The following is a 17,398-nucleotide window of genomic DNA, read 5'->3' as shown; positions in this document are numbered from 1 at the left end:
CGGGTCCTGCACTTTGGCCACAACAGCCCCAGGCGACACTACAGGCTTGGGGCGGAGTGGCTGGAGGACTGCGTAGAGGAACCTGGGGGTATTGATTGATGCTCAGCTGAACATGAGCCAGCAGTGTGCCCAGGTGGCCAAGAAGGCCAATGGCATCCTGGCCTGCATCAGGAATGGTGTTGCCAGCAGGAGCAGAGAGGTGATTGTCCCCCTGTACTCAGCTCTGGTGAGACTGCACCTCGAGTGCTGTGTCCAGTTTTCAGCCCTGCACTGCAAGAAAGACACTGAGGCCCTGGAGTGGGTTCAAAGAAGGGTGACAAAGCTGTGAGGGGTCTGGAGCACAGGGCTTATGAGGAGCGGCTGAAGGAGCTGGGGTTGTTCAGCCTGGAGAAGAGGAGGCTCAGGGGAGACCTCATTGCTCTCTATAATTTCCTGAAGGGAGGTTGCAGTGAGCTGGGGGTCGGCCTCTTCTCTCGTGTAACTGGTGATAGGAACAGAGGGAATGGCTTCAAGCTGTGCCAGGAGAGACTCAGGCTGGATGTAAGGAAATACTGCTTCTCTGAAAGAGTGGTCAGGCACTGGAATGGGCTGGAATGGAGGTGGTGGAGTCACCGACCCTGGGGGTGCTCAACGAACGTTTGGATGTTGTTTTGAGGGATATGGTTTAGTGAGAACTATTGGTGATAGGTGGATGATTGGACCTGGGTCCTGGTGATGCTGGGTCTATTCCAACCTTGGTGATTCTATGATTATATCATTCATAGCTTCATAATTAGCGTAAGATTAAAGAATGCCTGAAAGAAAAGATTTAACTTGGATCTTGAAGCTTTTTAGAATCTGGATTTCATTTAGAAAAGAGAGTATGAATGCACTATTATTTTCAGTCCTATCTGAAACATACTCATTTCTAAGAAATTTCAAGCAGATGTCCAGGCTTTATTTAAAATTCTGTAACATATTGCTCCTACTTTATTGTCAGGTGAAGTACATGAGCAAATACAGAAGCAGTAACCAAGAGTCAGAGACATGCCAGTTCCAGCTGACCTACTTGATCATAGAAGTATCACAAATTTGAGATCTATTTTCAGCACATACAGCTTCAAGATTGCTCCAATCCTTTTTCAGTTTAGGTTTGGTGCATGGAAGATCTAAATGAGTTCAAACATTCACGCCTGCAACCTTACCCTTTTAGTGTTAGGATGCACTGTATTTATCAGCTAATTCAGACTGCAGGTAGATTTTAAAGCACAAACTACCCGAAACACACAGCCACAGTTCCATTTTCTCCATCAATTTAATGTTTAAAGAGAACCAGGAAGAGGGGAAATGGCCTCAAGTTGCAACAGGGGAGGTTTAGGTTGGATATCAGGAAAACAACTTTACAGAAACAGTTGTTAAGAACTGTAATATTAGTCTCCCCAAGGAGGTGGTTGAGTCACCGTCTCTGGATGTGTTTAAAAACCCTTTGGATGTGGTGCTCAGGGACACGACTTAGCAGAGGGTTGTCAGTTAGGGCAGTATGGTTAGGCTGTGGTTGGACTAGATCTTCAAGGTCTTTTCCAACCTGAGCAATTCTATGGTTCTATGACCCTAACTCTGGGCAAACTCAGTGTAAGTGGGAGGGATTCCCAATCCAGCTTTAACAAAACCACTGACGACCCATTCCCTCACAGCCCTTCCTGTTCAGTGTCATTATGATGAAGGTTTTCAAGGCTTTATACTGCCTCTCATTGAAAGATCTTGTTTACAACCAAGAGAGCCCTTCGGCTATCAACGAGCGTTTTATCGGGAATCTCTCTCTCCTCCAAATCCGGCACAGTCCTGCGCTGCCGTTAACGGCTCGGGGCCGAAGCCCCGCCCGTAGCCGCTTGCCTTGCCGGCTCCACGGCAACCGAAGGGAAGCGGAACCTTTCGCCGGCCTCTCCCAGCGCGGCCTCGCCACCAAACCAGGAGCTCCGCCGCGGGGAGAGCTAGCAGCGCCTGCAGCGCCTCTACCGGCAGGAGGCGAGCAGCTCGGCAGCACCTCCGGGAGCAGTCGAGTGTGCGGCTAGAGCGGCGGCGCGCGGGAACGCTCTGCTGATACGCCGCGCGCCGCTCTCCGTCTCGGACCCGCCTCCCCGGCTGCGTGCGGCCGTGCCGCCAGTGCCGCGGTCGTGCAGGATCCGCCATGATGAACAGCGGAGGGATCGGGGTGCCGCTCGGCTTCCCCCTGGGCCCCACGTCCGTCATCCAGGTCACGAACCTCTCGTCGGCGGTCACTAGCGAGCAGATGCGGACTCTCTTCGGCTTCCTGGGCGATATTGAGGAGCTGCGCCTCTATCCCCCAGAGTAAGCGCGGCTGGCTCCGGGGCGTAGAGACTGAGGAAGAGGCGCGGAGGGGCCGTGTGGTGGCGGGAGGGGAGCGGCGGGAGGCCCTACGTGCCATCTTGAGTGCGGGCACCGCCGCCTCCCGCGGCGGGCCGATCACGTGCCCCGCCTTTGTATGGCCGCAGCGCCGGGGGAAAGGCGCTGCGCCCGCACTTAAGATGGCGGCTCCGGGCTGAGGGAGCGGCCGCGTCCTTGGAGTGGGGCTGCGCCCTCCTGGCGGTAGCCGGGGTTCGGTCTCCCCTGCATGGCGCCCGTACCTAGGTCTGATAGAAGTGTGCCCTGAGGCCGCCCGGAAGCTCGCCTGTCCCTTCGGCTCCCGGCAGCCCCGTGCTGTGGCCCTCCTTGTCCTCCGGTTGTGCACCTCCCCGTGGAGCTGCCGCGTTTTGCTGAAGGGCGGCTTTCACCGCCGCCGAGGGGCCGCTAACGGGCGCCGGCAAGGCTGTGCGAGGAGGGATGGCGTGTGCCTCGTTCGCAGCAGTGCCCTCTGCAGCGTGTGTCCCGTAGTGAGACTTAATAACACAAATGCTTCTCAAAGTTGCATCTGATCTCATTTCATTAGCTGCGCATAAGGGATCTCTGGATGGGAGACAATGTACTTTGCTTGCCCTGATGCTTCAGGGCGGATTGTGACCAGCGAAGCTGGGAAGGAAAAAAGGCGATTTATACTATTGCCTTTGTTGCCATACGGTGTGAATGACATACCTGCCCTTTAGAACAATTTATCTTTTTTATCCCTTGTGAAAATCATGTGAGGTAGCAGGAAGGGAGTACATCATTTACACCCAGGTATTTTGAGCTTGGTGTAAATCAGGAAAATAAAATTTAGGTTTTCTAAATAGCTAAAAATGTTGGTATTTTTCCACTTCCGTGTGTTGATAGGTTATGCTTATATTGATTTGAAAAAACAACATTCAGAAATGCATGGTTTAGCATGTCTGTAGAGGGTATGTAACAGTTATTCATTCATGTGATGGTGGGTTAAAACAGCACAGTCAAGTTTTAAGCAGTCTTCAGTAGATTTCTAGTGATTTTCCTCAAGTTTTCTTGGTTCTTAAATTTGAGTGGTTCTGCAGTTTCTTGATTCACTTGAGTTTTCTTGTGACTAAGTGTATTTTTGTTACAGCTGTTGACCTTATTTTTCAGTATTTGGCATAGTGAAATATAAGGCAAATAGATATTTTCTTGAAGTTTTCAGTTAGTCTTTGTGTCTTTGTGTAAACTTTTGCTTGTGTGTATATATTACAGGAAATATTAAAATCCAGTGCTGCAGTAAGGTTTGACTTGGAAATGTCAAGGGTGTGCTGTGTTAAACATCAATTCTAAGTAATTAACTTTTTTTTTTTCCCCTCAAGATAGGATACAGAATTGTGGTTATTTATTCTACTGTTGGTGTTATTTACATTTATTTTTTTGTGTGTAACTTTTGTAAGTATGTGTTTCCTTGCGAAACAGGTCTGGGCTTTTGACCTTATTTTCAAATTGCTACCATAGAAAAAAATAAGGGTACCAATACCCTTCTTCTTAAACAGAAAATATGTACTCTCTGAAGATGTTTTGTAATGGTGTAATGAAAAATTCAGATAACAGAGCTTTGTTAACAAGTCTATGGGAAGCAGAAGAATCTCAAACAAGAAGATGTTACAATTTATGTCTGCAGTTTGTTGAAATTATGTATAGCCAGTGCTATTTCTATAAATACTTAATAATTTAATAAAAAAATAAAATTTTTTAAAAATTAATTCTTTCTATGAATTAAAAGGGAATTTTTGTATTATAGTTCACATAAGGCAAAAATTCATGTTGTCTCAGCTTTGAAGATATTTCCAAAGGAAACTTAAACTTTTAGTGTTTTTTACTGGAGCATCAATTTTGTTACCTTCACAGAACAGTGAGAACTTTGATCTTTGTTCAGATCTGCATCTGAAAAGCGGAATGTGGTCACTTGAGTTTAGTGAACTACAAATCTTGCGGATATTGACCACTTAGTGACAAATGTTAATGTAAACTTTTTAAAATTTGTTTTTCACTGAGAATGAGAATATGGGGGTGTTTCAGCTTTCAGTAATTCCAGAATATTTATGTTACTTAAATAGTGTAAAAAGAAAAAAAGCAATAATGAAAGAAAGCTTTGATTGTAAGTAGTTAAGCATGAGCTCTTGCTGAGATTGGATCTCATTTGCTAACCTTTGTAAGCACATAAAAAACAACAAAAAGTTCTTGTTTAAAGATAATCTGTCATATAATATTAAGAGTATTATTTTTTGTAGATAAAGCAGTGGTAAAAAAATTTTCATGTTGCGTTGCATAGTGTTGTAACCTGTTTTTTAATTCTGCACTGAAGATATTCAGCGTACAAACACAATTTTTTTACTTAACTCAGCTTGAGTGTGCAGAACAGAGTGAAGTTGTTGTGCTCTTCTCATCATCTTCTGTTTAAAAAAATCAAAACATAATTTGAATGCCTGTACTGCACATTTTTAATAGTAATAGATGTGAACTGCCAGCTCTATTAACAAAGCATAACAGTTAGGAGAATATGAAAGGGAATTTATTTGTTTTGTAAAGTCTGTGTACATATGTCATGTAAGTCTTTTGTGCAGAGCCTTATTACACTCCTGTGGTTCTCCTGTGCCAGGCCATTGAATTGACAGTTGCCCCTTTCCTCCGTCTGGCTAGAGGCAGGGCCCTTCCAGTTCTGGTTACTGTATTTGTTGCTCACTTCACATGAATGTGGATCAAAAGGGTCGTTATCAAGAGAAGTAGGATGGGACCATCTACTCTGTTTGGAGAACTGTTTAATGGAAATTGGAGTTGCTGTTTTCCTGGAATCTGTGATTCTTTTCCCTACCAACTCATGTACTCTTGCCTCTAGGGTAGAGGTGAGCTTTTTATCCCACCTGCTTACATTCTCTTTGTGGTTGTGCAGGTAAAACTGTAGGGTGACATGTGGTGCATACCTATCTCTTGAAAAAAAAAATGCTTACTTCTGGAAGCTGAGATTCTGGTTCATGCAGGTGATGAGGAGGATATATTCCCTTTGAGTTGCTGGACCTCTTGGGAAAGTTTCTCCACAGCTGGCACGTGCATCAGCAGGGAGAAAATTAAACTTTATTTGAATTTTTGGAGTTGGTCAGACAATCCCCCAGTCCATCTTTGTTTCTCTCAGTCTTTTCAGGCCAATGCTGCTGGTAAGTTTGTGTATGATGGTAGGAACCTTCATACAGACCTCTGCCACATGTGTCATTGTACTTGATGCTATCTGGATTTTGGGATAATTGGTATTTGTTCAAGTCGTCCTTGTACACCACCTGCAGCACAGCTACTTTCCTCATATACTGGATACTTTTTCCCACAGTGGTCCACCTGCCTGTCTGGCATGTAACTTTGTCCCTGCTGGCATACCTTTCCTTCATGGCTGACAGGAGTCATGTTCAGAGGGAGAAAGAATTTTCACCTTTTTCAATTGCTTTGGCAATGCCCCTTCCCTAGGTAGGAATTCCAGCTGTCTGGCTTTCATGCTCACTGGATCTGTGCTGTCAGCTCTGTTATCAGCATCAGAGCAGCCAGGTGACAGTGTGCTCATCTGGGTGATGGCTGAAATCTTTTCACATATCTCACGTTTTACCTAAGGATAGGTATCAGGTGATTATTGATTCATTTATAATGTGCCTCTTCCTTCCATTCTTGTGGTGGCTGTGTATGGAGTAGCCTTTCTTGTCCACTTCTTCCTTTGTTAATAGAAGAGCTGACTTTTGCTTCCATTGTTTCTGCTCGTTGACAGGGGTTAGGGGCACCAGCAAGAGTTGATTCTCTGCTTCACTTGCAGAGATTGGGTCAGATCCAGAGACATTTTCTTCCTTTCAGTGTTGACAAACAGTGTTCAGCAGTGTTTGATGTATACAAGCCAGACCTCAGCACATTGCAGCAAGTGGTGAGCCTTTGGCATTACTGGGAATCAGAGCATATCTTTTTGAAACATTCTGTCAGTATTTTAGGATTATGCAGTTTCCATGGCAATTTCCAGGCCTATTGGAGGTGATAATTGTGATAGATACTTGCCCATATCCTCCCACACACCTTGCCATGCACAGCCATCCTGCTGAACACAACTTCACTCTGTTTTGCACACTTAGGCTAAGTAAAAATATTTTGTTCATATGCTGAATATCTTCAATGCAGAATTAGAAAACAGGTAACAATACTATGCAATGCAACATGAAAACTTTTTTCACCACTGTGTAAGATCATGCTACTTAGAATATCCCAGGTCTATTCAGAAACTTCCACAACTATTTTAGCTTACCTTCAGTAGAGAGTGTACTTACTGGAGTTTCTGCAGTAAGGTTCCTGAAATCTGAGAATGAGCACCCTGCTGTGTGCATGTATCAAATTAAATCCATAATTGATATAACAAGAGCACATGTTATATACAAACCAGCAAAACCATGAAGAAGTCTAGGCCAGACTTCAAGAGACAATAAACATCCCAGAGTTAAGAAAAACAGCATTGGAAGCAAGTGAACACTGCATGAAAAGTCCAGCATTGTAACCAGCAGCTGTTATGGTACTAACACAGCTTATAACAATTTAATTTAACACTTTCAGGTCAGATTGGTCATTATCTCAATCCTGTGAGCCACACACTGAGTTGTCCTTGCTGGCAGGGCAGTACGAGAAGGTGAAACTTCCTTGGCTCTGAACCACTGTGCTCAGCAGCATTGATGTGTTATCATGATTGTTTTTTCTCCTGAAGGTAAAACAGCATCATACTGGACTCTGTGAAGAAAATAAACTGTTTCATCTGAAATGAAAACAATATCTACATACACACATTTTATAAAGCATACATACTCCCTTTTATCAATCAGTTGTGATCTTTCTGAGTAAAAAAAGCAGGTTATGAAGGTTATGATCCACTTCTTCCAAGTCAGTCGTGTATGTGAGTCATATACTTTTCTTGTAATCTGTTGAAATTTAATCTATAGAACATGGTTGGATAGAATATTTCAATAACAAATCTGCTTTTTTTTAGCTGAGAGGAAGCAAGCTGTATTCTGGTGTTTGCAAATCAGGTTGATCAGGGTCATGTAGAATGTTAGACCCTCCTAAAGTATTTGTTATTTGTGTTGGTTTTTTTTTTTTATTCTTCCCCTTTTTAAAGTTGGAGTGTTACATTTTGGCTTTATTTTTTCCTTATTCTCTGATATTTTGTTTTATCAGAGCAATGCATGATGTGCTTGACCAAGTGATCGTTTGTTCTAGCCCCGTTCCTCTATAATTTATTGTTGTGTACCACCACTGCTGACTAGGATGAAAAAGTAGAAGGTATATGACTTATTAGGGAGCAAGGATGCCATCTGTACATTTTGCATTTCCATGACTGTGCAACAAAATAAAAGGCTATGGTTTCTTGAACTATTACTGTTGCAGAAAATTACTCCTCTCTATTCATTTGTCTACAGTTCTCCAGACTCCTATTGTTAATAATCTCTTTGTAAGATGCGGGACTTAGTTTTATTTGAAAAGCCAAAAGGAAATCTTAAATTGCTAAATACAGTTATTTACAGATTATATTAGATGGTATTGGAATATTTGACTTAAAGTTCTTGTTATCACACAGGTTTTGGAGGGGAAGAAGAAGGAACCACGTTGACTTTTTAAAGTATTGACTAAAATTGAGTTTTTTTAAGATGACTCTTCAGTATTCCTAGTGAGCTTCCTGAAGCCAGTGACTCTTCCAGCAATTCATATCTAAAGACTGCTTTTTAAAATACCAGTTTCTGTTTAGGTCTTTTATTTTGTATCCCTAACTGATTTGGATGAATTTTTAAATGAATGTTAAATCATGCTATGCTGTTCGGTACTTTGTCACTTTGTGTTTTATTTTCATTGGTAACAGCCTTTCAGTTTCTGCAGTCCCTGCGAATCACATACCTCTTTAAAAAAGGATGGGTTCTGTACTTGTCATATAACTGAGAGCCTGGTGCTCAGTGAGAATATTTCTCAGGTAGCTGTAATAGCTACTTTATTACTGTTATTTTTCTGAAAGGCACATGAGAGCTGTGAGGAAATCACCTTTGGATTCAGCGTTGAGGGTGGTGGAGACTCGTGGCACTGTAGAAATTGTTTCCATATGGTCATGGTCCTAATTATAGCTATTTGTCATTGGCACTTAAAGCAATATTTCCGTTACTGGAAAAAAAAAAAACAACAACATTAATATGGATCTTCTTTTTGTGGATTGTTAATGGCAGCCTTTGTTTGTAATTACCTATTTTCTTACAGGTATGCTGTTCTGATCTGTGAAAGGCTTTCCATTGAAGGCTCAATCTATAAAAAATGATAATATGTATTTAAGGGTCTTCAGTAACAGTAGTTAGCAAATAAAAGTTACATGGAAGTGGAAAAAGATTTTTTTAATCCGCTTGTATTTGTGTTTAGGTGTTGCTAGACTACCGGAGTTTGTCTGCTGCACTGATTTACATTCTTGGTTGTTGGCTTCAAGAACCTGACCAAGAAGCTTTGATTTCATGACAATTTCTATGTAAGATTTCTCTTGAAGGCTTGTGCAGGTGGCTTTCAGTGCCTGAAGACCACTTTTATTCCACTTACAACCAAACCTTTTGGTCATCTACTGATCCTTGTTCCATAAACAAAGCTATAACCCTGTGAGAAAGGAATTGCAGCAATTCTGAGAATTGCCTTTTCCTTATTTTAACCAGCTTTTAATGAAAAATGCTCAGAAGTAAAAGCAAGGGATTATTATAAAATCCTGTCGGGAAATATGATTTCTTGGGATTTTTTTTTTTTAATTTGCTGGTATATACAGTAGTTTTACTTAAGCCTTAAGAAAATAGGATGGGTGAATTGAATTAAGATCTGTTTTCCTCCTGAAGCTAAAGAGTTCAATAATTGTAAAGAGGAGTGTATGTGAAAACGGTGTGGAAAATTATGGTTAGGTAGGATGCAGAAGTCCACAAGAATGGGGATAATCACAGCCCATGTAGGACAATTTTTTTTAACTAGTAGATATTGTTAGTTCTACCTCAGGACCTCAGCGTAGATTTGTCAGCTCTGCTTGGAAGAATGTCTGTAGTAGAGCTTCTCATGTGTATGGTCATGGTTTGGTTACAGATCTGAGCTCCCGTACTGAGAAAGAACAACTGCTGTGCATGGCAGTTTACCATCTGAAAACCTTCCAGTGCTTACTGAGTTTCTCAAGTGGGTGTACAAGGAGGCTTATTATGTTTCCACTGACATAGGAGGGAGGCATCTGTAAGCCTGTGTTTGTGAGAAGCCTCTGAGAAACCATGCTTGTGTGGGAAGTGATGACCACTTCTCAGTATGCAGTGAGACTGCGAGAGGAAATGCTGTGCTCCCTGCTTTGTAGAACATTCTCTGAAACATACTGCATGGCGTTTTGTCTTTATGGACATCCTAAAGTTAGTTACAATGAAATTTACAAAATGTGTTGTTCAGGGAAGTATTAAATTTTTATCTTGGTTTAAATAGACATTCATAAGAGCAGGAAGTGTGGCTCATATAGTTCTAAAGAAGGCGGAGACTTTCAGTTTGTGATACAGGTACAGCTGAAATCCGAAGCTGGTTTGCAGGGTGTGACAGCTTTCGGCTGTTTACTCTTGTCTGCAAACTACTCCTACAGCTTAGAGTTGTTTTTCAGCATAGGAGACCAGTTAGATCTGAAGTGTGTAATCCCAGTCATACTTCTGAGTAATGCTCTCACAGCCAATTGGATTTTTGCAGACTGAGTTGTTTTAAAGCAGGGAGACAGACTGTGTGCGGTGATGAAAGCTCCGCTATAATACTGCTTTCATTTGGATGAACTAGAGTGGCCATTTTTTAGACCTCACAGCGTTCTACAGTAACTGTATTGCAAAGGAGGTCTTAGAGATGTGTACAGTTATTCCATAAGATCTTATTTTAATAGGTTATTTGTTTATGTTAGTGTTTTCTGCACTGGCACCTTGTGAATACCTGTAACCTTAGATAGATGTTCTGTAGCCTTTTATTTATTTATTTCTACTGTATTTTTCTGAACAGCTCATTCATATGAAATGGTTTTGATGTTTATCACTCTCAGGAGAGATGGATGTTATCCTCTTAAAAGGATAGGAATGATCATTGTAAAACTAAAACTTTTAGAATTGGAGGCTTTGGCTGTTCGGGTTGTGACAGTAGCATGTGTGTTTAAAAAACCTAAACAAATGAAATTAACCAACCGCCCAAAAAAGAAAAAGAATTCTGCCCCCTTGAATAGCCAGAAAAACAACCCCATCATAAAGAAACTCTGGCAAACATCTTTGAAGTCCAACTGTTTAAAATGTTAGATGTTTAAAATGTAAGATTAGAAGTTGTGTGCAAACATTTCTGATGAGGACTTAGAAAGTCATTTGCTATCAGCTGTGATGCTTGGAAGTATTATGAATCAAGACCTAGCAGGCCATTCTGTATGTGAGAACTTGTATAAACTTGACTTTCAGGCATGATTTATTTCCGTCCTGCTACCTAGGCTAGTATGGACTAACATTTGAAGAGGGCTTGCTGAAAAATGACTGGTGTTGTTGTTTGAATTTCCTATAATAGGACTATACAGAGAAAAAGAAAGATGAACTGTAGATTTACTATGGGATACTTTGATTTGTGCTGCTATTTGCAGTAATAGTGAACTGCATAATGTTGTATAGTAAGATTTGTAAAGATAGCAAGTCTTGTAAATTGGGGATTTTGGCTTATGTAACTTACATTAAAAAGAAGGAGGTGATGTGCTTTTTTTAGTGCCATAAAAGTCAAATCAGTGCATTTCTGTATTTCGAGGTAATTTTTTCCAGGAAGTCTAAAAAGTCTTTCAAATGAAGGAAATGTGGTTTAAAAAAAAAAAAAAAAAGAAGTGCATTATTCAGTATAAGTGACTGGTTTTTTTCTTTTGTCTTGCAGCAACGCACCTCTTGCTTTTTCCTCCAAAGTATGTTATATTAAGTTTCGTGAGGCATCAAGTGTTGGTGTGGCCCAGCATCTAACCAACACGGTTTTTATTGACAGAGCTTTGATAGTTGTGCCCTGTGCAGAAGGTTAGTATTTCAGTCATTCTTCTGTAATGTTGGTCTTTGTCCTGTCTGCTCATTGTTTTAAGCTTTCAATGTGAGGAGGTGGTTCTCTGTTGTTACTTTTTTAAAAATTTATTTTAATGTTGTTTGGGAGGAAAAAAAAAAAAAAAAAGATACAAAATTGATACAAAAATGAAAATAGAGTGAAGAAACATAGTTACAGAGATTTAATTTAAATTCAGCATTAGAAAAAAAAAGATCTGATTTAAATTAGAATAATTCAATTTTCCATTGTTGTTACATATCTGGGAGGACACAAAGGTAATTTTGTCCCCTTAAAGGTGATTTTTATCTTGGCAAGCTTATTCCCACACAGAGTTCTCACTGAAGTCAATGGAGCACTGAATATGTTAAGTAATTTCCTTGCAAAGATAACATGGAAGTTTTGATCTTAATGTGTTATTTTTGGTCTGTGGGTTGTTCTTGTTGTTGTTGTTATTTTTTCAGTTTTTTGTTTTGATTATATTGATTATTATTATTTTTTACCAAATCCAAATTTGTCTTGTTGACATGCACTGTATGTGTTTGGCCATTTTAGATTTATATAACTTAAAATAGTTTGTGTTCATGGTGATAATTACTGTTTGATGTTTACCTCCTAGTGTAATGAAAAGTTTCCAGTTTTCCCTTCTTGTTACTGTTGAAATTTATACTTTGTTTGCAATAATAAGACTTTCCTGTACACTGTACTCCTTACGATTTTAGGCACCTTTTTGAAAAATGCAGTTATCTGCATAGAATGCTTCCAGAGTAAAGTATTTTTATAACTCTTAGTAAAGATATTTGGTAAATAGTAATTTTACAACTGTTCCCTTAAGTAATGCTGAGGCCATACTTTTGCAGATGTGTAGAATGTGAGGGAATTCTTACTGTTAGTATGCCAAGTCTGAATACAGTCCTATGAAGCACGGCCCTACTGTTGCTGAATTCTGTGTAGACAAATAACTGGAGTTTGGCAGAGCCCCATTGACTTCACTGTGATCCTTGTGGAAGTGAGCATAGGCCCACTTGGGTCTAGAAGACTTTTTACCTCACTGGAGTAGAAACATTCCAGACGATGAAGTGAAGCTTCCTTCACTTTAAGTATAGTAGCTATTTTGCCACGAAAAAAAGAACCTTTAGTGAGTGAACCATAAACTGCTGCAAATTTGGAAGTACTTGCCATTAGCATGAGTCAGGTTTTTTTTTTAAAAAAAAGCTGTTGACTTCTTGGAGTTTGTTAATAGTGGTCTCAGAGTACCGTTTTTCCCCAGTCTTAATACATGGTGATCTGAATAGCATAAGGTTAGTGCTGCAGTGATCACGGTCTGAGACGTTCCTAGCAAACTCTGGCAAGTCTACAAAATGCCTTGAACTCTAAAGCTACTCTGAGATTGTAGTGATCTGTAAGACACTGCATATTCTCATTTAGTACGAGCACGTATTTTTTGACTTTTTGAAGCCTAGATTTTTAGTTTTTTCTTATGCCTTGCTTTGTGGCATTTTTTGGTGTTATTCTTTGAACTTATTCTTAAACTGCAAAGAGGATATTGCCCTATCCACTTAAAATTTTGGGTAGGCAAAATGCATGAAACAAGAGCCCCGGTTGTTAAAAAATTGCCCCTGAATAGTTGCCTGTAGCTTATTCAGGACTGTAGTTTTATGTTTCATCCAAAAGACCTTAACACTGGTTCAGTACTGCCAGAGAGGGAAGATTGTCGCCAAATGAATGAACATCACTTCCTGGTGTTTTTCTTGTGATGAGATCACTGCCTGACGTGGTATGGCAACAGGCAGGTAAAGCTACATTTTCCTGTGTCTCTTGATGGTAGACAGTGAGTGGAAGGAGAATGAAATGAAAGTTCTGAAAAATCTTGTTCCGGCCCCGTTTGCAGCTGACTTAGCGGGCGTTTCTGAGAAAGTGTATCACACATAAATTATCATTGTTCCAAATCATTCCAGATCTTGCAGGGGTTTGTGCATAATTTAGTGAACTAGTGATTGGGTTACGAGGAAAATTTTTTTAATGGTAATAATGCTGTTTCCATGTAACTTTCTCTAGGGTCATTGATTTTAATTTATGAAAATGTGAATTCATACAGATTTAACTTCCTGAGGAGTTTATTGTGTGGGGTAGATATGGTTCTGGAGAATACAGGACAACATTTTTGATTCATGATGTGTGATAGGATGCATTGGTAATGGAGTCAGTGGAGTGTATCACAAGTTTTAAAAGTAGTAATGGCTATATTTTACCATTATATTGTTAAATTATATTGTTAGCTAATGGTGCCAAGAGTGAAATGTTTAATGCGCCGAATTGAATGTAGGCGAGATGTAGAATGAAACTCTGAAAATTTGGTTTTAAAAACCAGAATAAAATCTGATTTGGAGTGTATTTTAACAATGTTAAATCAAGGGGGCATGAGGACAGGGATGCAATGAAATCAATGTTAATTTTGTGACATTTAATAAACAGTGTTACAAAAAAAAAAATGAAGTAACTTTATCAAGCTGTCAAAATGTGACTTTCTTTTGTGTGTATGAGTAGCTTTTTCTTAAATGTTACACTTTGAGAATGCAAAGGTTGAAAGATAACAAAGATGCCACCCTAATCATTCTAAATTTTATGTCCACATTATCTGGTAGATGGATTTTGACTATTAATTTGGTTTTGTATGTTTTCTCTGTGTGATATTTGTGCATTATTAGATGACTAGACTGGCCAAGGCAGACCTGTTACACTTGCCTGAGTTAGGCATTGTTTGCCATGCCACTAAACCTGCCGTCAAGTGAAACCTTCATGGGGGAAATGAGATCGAAGTCTGGCCTGCTGAAGATGGACGCCCTGTCTCTGTTTTTATTTTATTTTGCTTTCTTTCCTTTGTTTTTTTGTTTTTTTATTATTATTATTATTTTGTTTTATTTTATTTTTATTTTATTTTGTCCCTTTTTGTTTTGTTACATCTCTTTCCCTTGTACTTGTGAACTGGTACCTCAGTTCTGTAAAAATGGTGTTTTGTAAAGGGTTCACGGTGTTTCATTTTGAAGTTTGACCTGAAGCTGCTTATGAATGGTGGATGGTATCCGGCAAAGTGTGACTAGTTGAGTTTTATGCTGCAAATTTTGGATAAATTCCATTTGGAGTACATTTAAGTATCTGAATTCAGCAGATGAGCACTCTGGGACAGAAGACTGGAATAGTGAAAAATAAGAGTTTTAAGATGCGTTCTTTCATATGTTATGCTTTATGATTTCCTCTTGGAACAGACAGTTAAAAATCTTGCTTTCTGGAGACACTAACTTTACAGAATACATTGATAATCTTTCTCTGCTGTTTGTCCTTCTTCTTAGCAGAGTAGTTTTATTTAGATTGCATGGTCTGTTTAAAAGAAGGCTTTCCATTTATGTCTAACATAAAGACTTTATAATAATTATTTCTGAAATTGAAATTTCATGGATATCGAATGTCTTGAAATACTTGCTTCTGATGAAATCTTGCTCCAGTGAAGTCAGTGGCAGTAAAATGTCATCCTCAGAAAAACTGTTTACCACTCATAAGTACAAAAGCAGCCTGAGTTTTTGATTAGAATGTGTTATGTGAGGCACATTGTCTTTTAAAACTGTTGTTTGTGGGAGGACTGAATCAGTTCTGTATGCGTGTGTTTGTATGTGTGTATTGCACTTACATATGCTTCACTGGTTGTTACCTGAAGAAGACATTTTATTTTTTTAAAAGTTCTCAGTCATTGCACAAGCCCTGGCAGTTGGTGATTGAGAAGGTTGTCATCTCTAGGTGATGTTCTTTCTTCTTCCATTGAAATGGAACCGCTGAAGCAGAAACGGTGGGCCAGGAGGTGTGTCTCATCCTCAGGCATTGCTCTTCTCAGCTAAGTGCATTATTACCAATTGGTTTCACTTGGGTAATGCACCAAGCTGTGAACTGGGAAGAGCTTTGCTTCATGATCTCTCTTGGATTTATTTGTGGCAGTTGAGGTAATTGCCAGTAATTTTAATCTCTTTAATTACTGCTGCTAAATCCAATAAGAGTCATGAACTGGATCACACAGAAGTTACTTTGAAGTGCATTGGCCACTGACTTAACATGGCAGGAAAATAACAACCTGTTTTAAATTATGTCTGAAGTAGATGTGAGCAGAAGATGTCTTTAAAACAAACCTACTGCTGAGGCTGTTCTACAGTGAGGATTAAGCACATAGTTTAAGTATGGAGAACAGGAAATTACTTTCTGCTGCACACTTGGAAGGAAAAAAAAAAAACAAGTTACATTTACTACCTCCTTAGCACAGACATTTCTCTGGAGCACTTAGCAAAATGGTTGCTGGTATGAACCAGGTTGGCTAAGTGATACAAGATAGTAACAATTATAACATGTATGTAGAACAAGACTGCTGTGCTAAAAGGAAGCCTGAGATACCTCTGAGCAGCGTGGAGCCAATCTACATTTACTTCCAGATCACATTGCAGAGCAGAGAGGAATGAAGTAAATGATCACAGAATCTATTATTTACTGAACAGTCAAAAGCATCCAAGAAATATTTCTGCAGATATGATATATGTGTGACATATTTATCTGTTTCCGTTATTAGAAAGTAAATATTTTTAGCTCATTTCCATTTAGCTTGAGTTTCAAAGCATGAATTTCAAAACCAAATCGGTTATCTCAAACAGCTTTGAAAGTTTCCTAACTTGATTTTTCGCAAGCCACATGTTGTGTATCTTTGTGGGCTCGTATTCTCTTACTAATAAATTTATAGAGATTAAGCTCCAAAACATAAAGGCTGTTTTTAAGTTACATAAGCTTCACATATTGATTTGTTCAGGAAGGTAGATTTGCCCCCAGTTTATTTTCTATGAAGTTGATCTAAAGATTGAGCTGCTCTTAAAAGCTGGAGGAAGAATCTGTGAAAAGGCAGTAGTTGTGGGGGGAGAAAGAAAAAAAAAAAAAGGCATGGAAGATCTTTTTATAGTGTGGGACTGACCAAATGGAGTTTCTATTAAAACAAAACACTACGTTGTTAGGCACCCTAGTTATTCTGGAGATAACGCTGCTAGTTTGTTATTATTTAGACATGTGTGCTCTTCTTTCTTTGAACTTCTTTTATAGGTGGCTTAACTGAAAGTGCTCACCTGATTCTTTAAGCAGTGTTTGAGCAAATGAGTAATTCGTATTATTTCAGTAAGATGGCCCGTGTGCTTAAAATTTAGGCTCATATTTAATTCTCTGAATTTAACTCACTGTCTGTTAATTATGTGCCTAACTCCATTCCTGTTTCAAAGGGCAAAATGCCTTAAGCATCTGAAAAATTTATCTGGTTAACTGTGTATTGTATTGGCTGTATGTAAGTGCATACTTAAATTAGGCATATGCTTATGTACGTTGCTGGCCAAGGATCAAAAGAGCACAGACACCATTATAGAAGGCTTTTTTGTCACTGAATTTACTTGATCCACATGTGTAGATTCTGTGGAAACCTGCATGAGGATTAATTGCAAGAAGCTGGCTATTCATGAAGACATCTGGTAGTTAATGGCCTAGTTCATCAATCATCTGAAAGCACTTCAGTACTTTGATTTTCAGAAGAACTGGTATATAACTGTATGCCTAATTTGCATGCACAGTTAGTAGAACTGTATACTTGAAAGTCTGTTTAGTTAGCTATGTAGTAGGCAGGATATGCAGTGAAGTACCCGATTCTTGTGAGCAGTCAGGCAGATCAGGTGCACCTCTCCTTGCATGCCTGACTTCATGATGAGTTTGTGCTGAACATTGTGATGACTCAGATTCATGCATGTTTTTTAAAAAGCCCTGGAAGACATTATTGCGCAGTTAATTCTTGAGTGCTAATTATTTTCCTATTTTTCTCCTTTAGATAGAAAATCAAGTGGTTTGTTACATGTTAAGG

General features: G+C 39.5%; 1 protein-coding gene across 1 annotated transcript in view; it reads left to right on the top strand.

The window, feature by feature from the left end:
* Positions 1 to 2,117: 2,117 nt before the first annotated feature.
* SREK1 (splicing regulatory glutamic acid and lysine rich protein 1) overlaps positions 2,118 to 17,398 on the top strand; it is a 41,429-nt gene continuing 26,148 nt past the window's right edge. The window contains exons 1-2 of the mRNA XM_042875208.1: positions 2,118 to 2,328; positions 11,323 to 11,456. Coding sequence (XP_042731142.1) covers positions 2,168 to 2,328; positions 11,323 to 11,456 — 295 coding nt within the window. The 5' untranslated portion in view covers positions 2,118 to 2,167. The remainder of the gene's footprint in view (positions 2,329 to 11,322; positions 11,457 to 17,398) is intronic.

This window comes from Lagopus leucura, unplaced genomic scaffold (genome assembly GCF_019238085.1).
Source record: "Lagopus leucura isolate 7727_CA_CO unplaced genomic scaffold, USGS_WTPT01 Super-Scaffold_100014, whole genome shotgun sequence".
In the NCBI taxonomy this organism is placed as follows: Eukaryota; Metazoa; Chordata; class Aves; order Galliformes; family Phasianidae; genus Lagopus; species Lagopus leucura.
The sequence above is the reverse complement of the archived record's forward strand: the minus strand, read 5'-3'. Positions and strand labels throughout refer to the sequence as shown.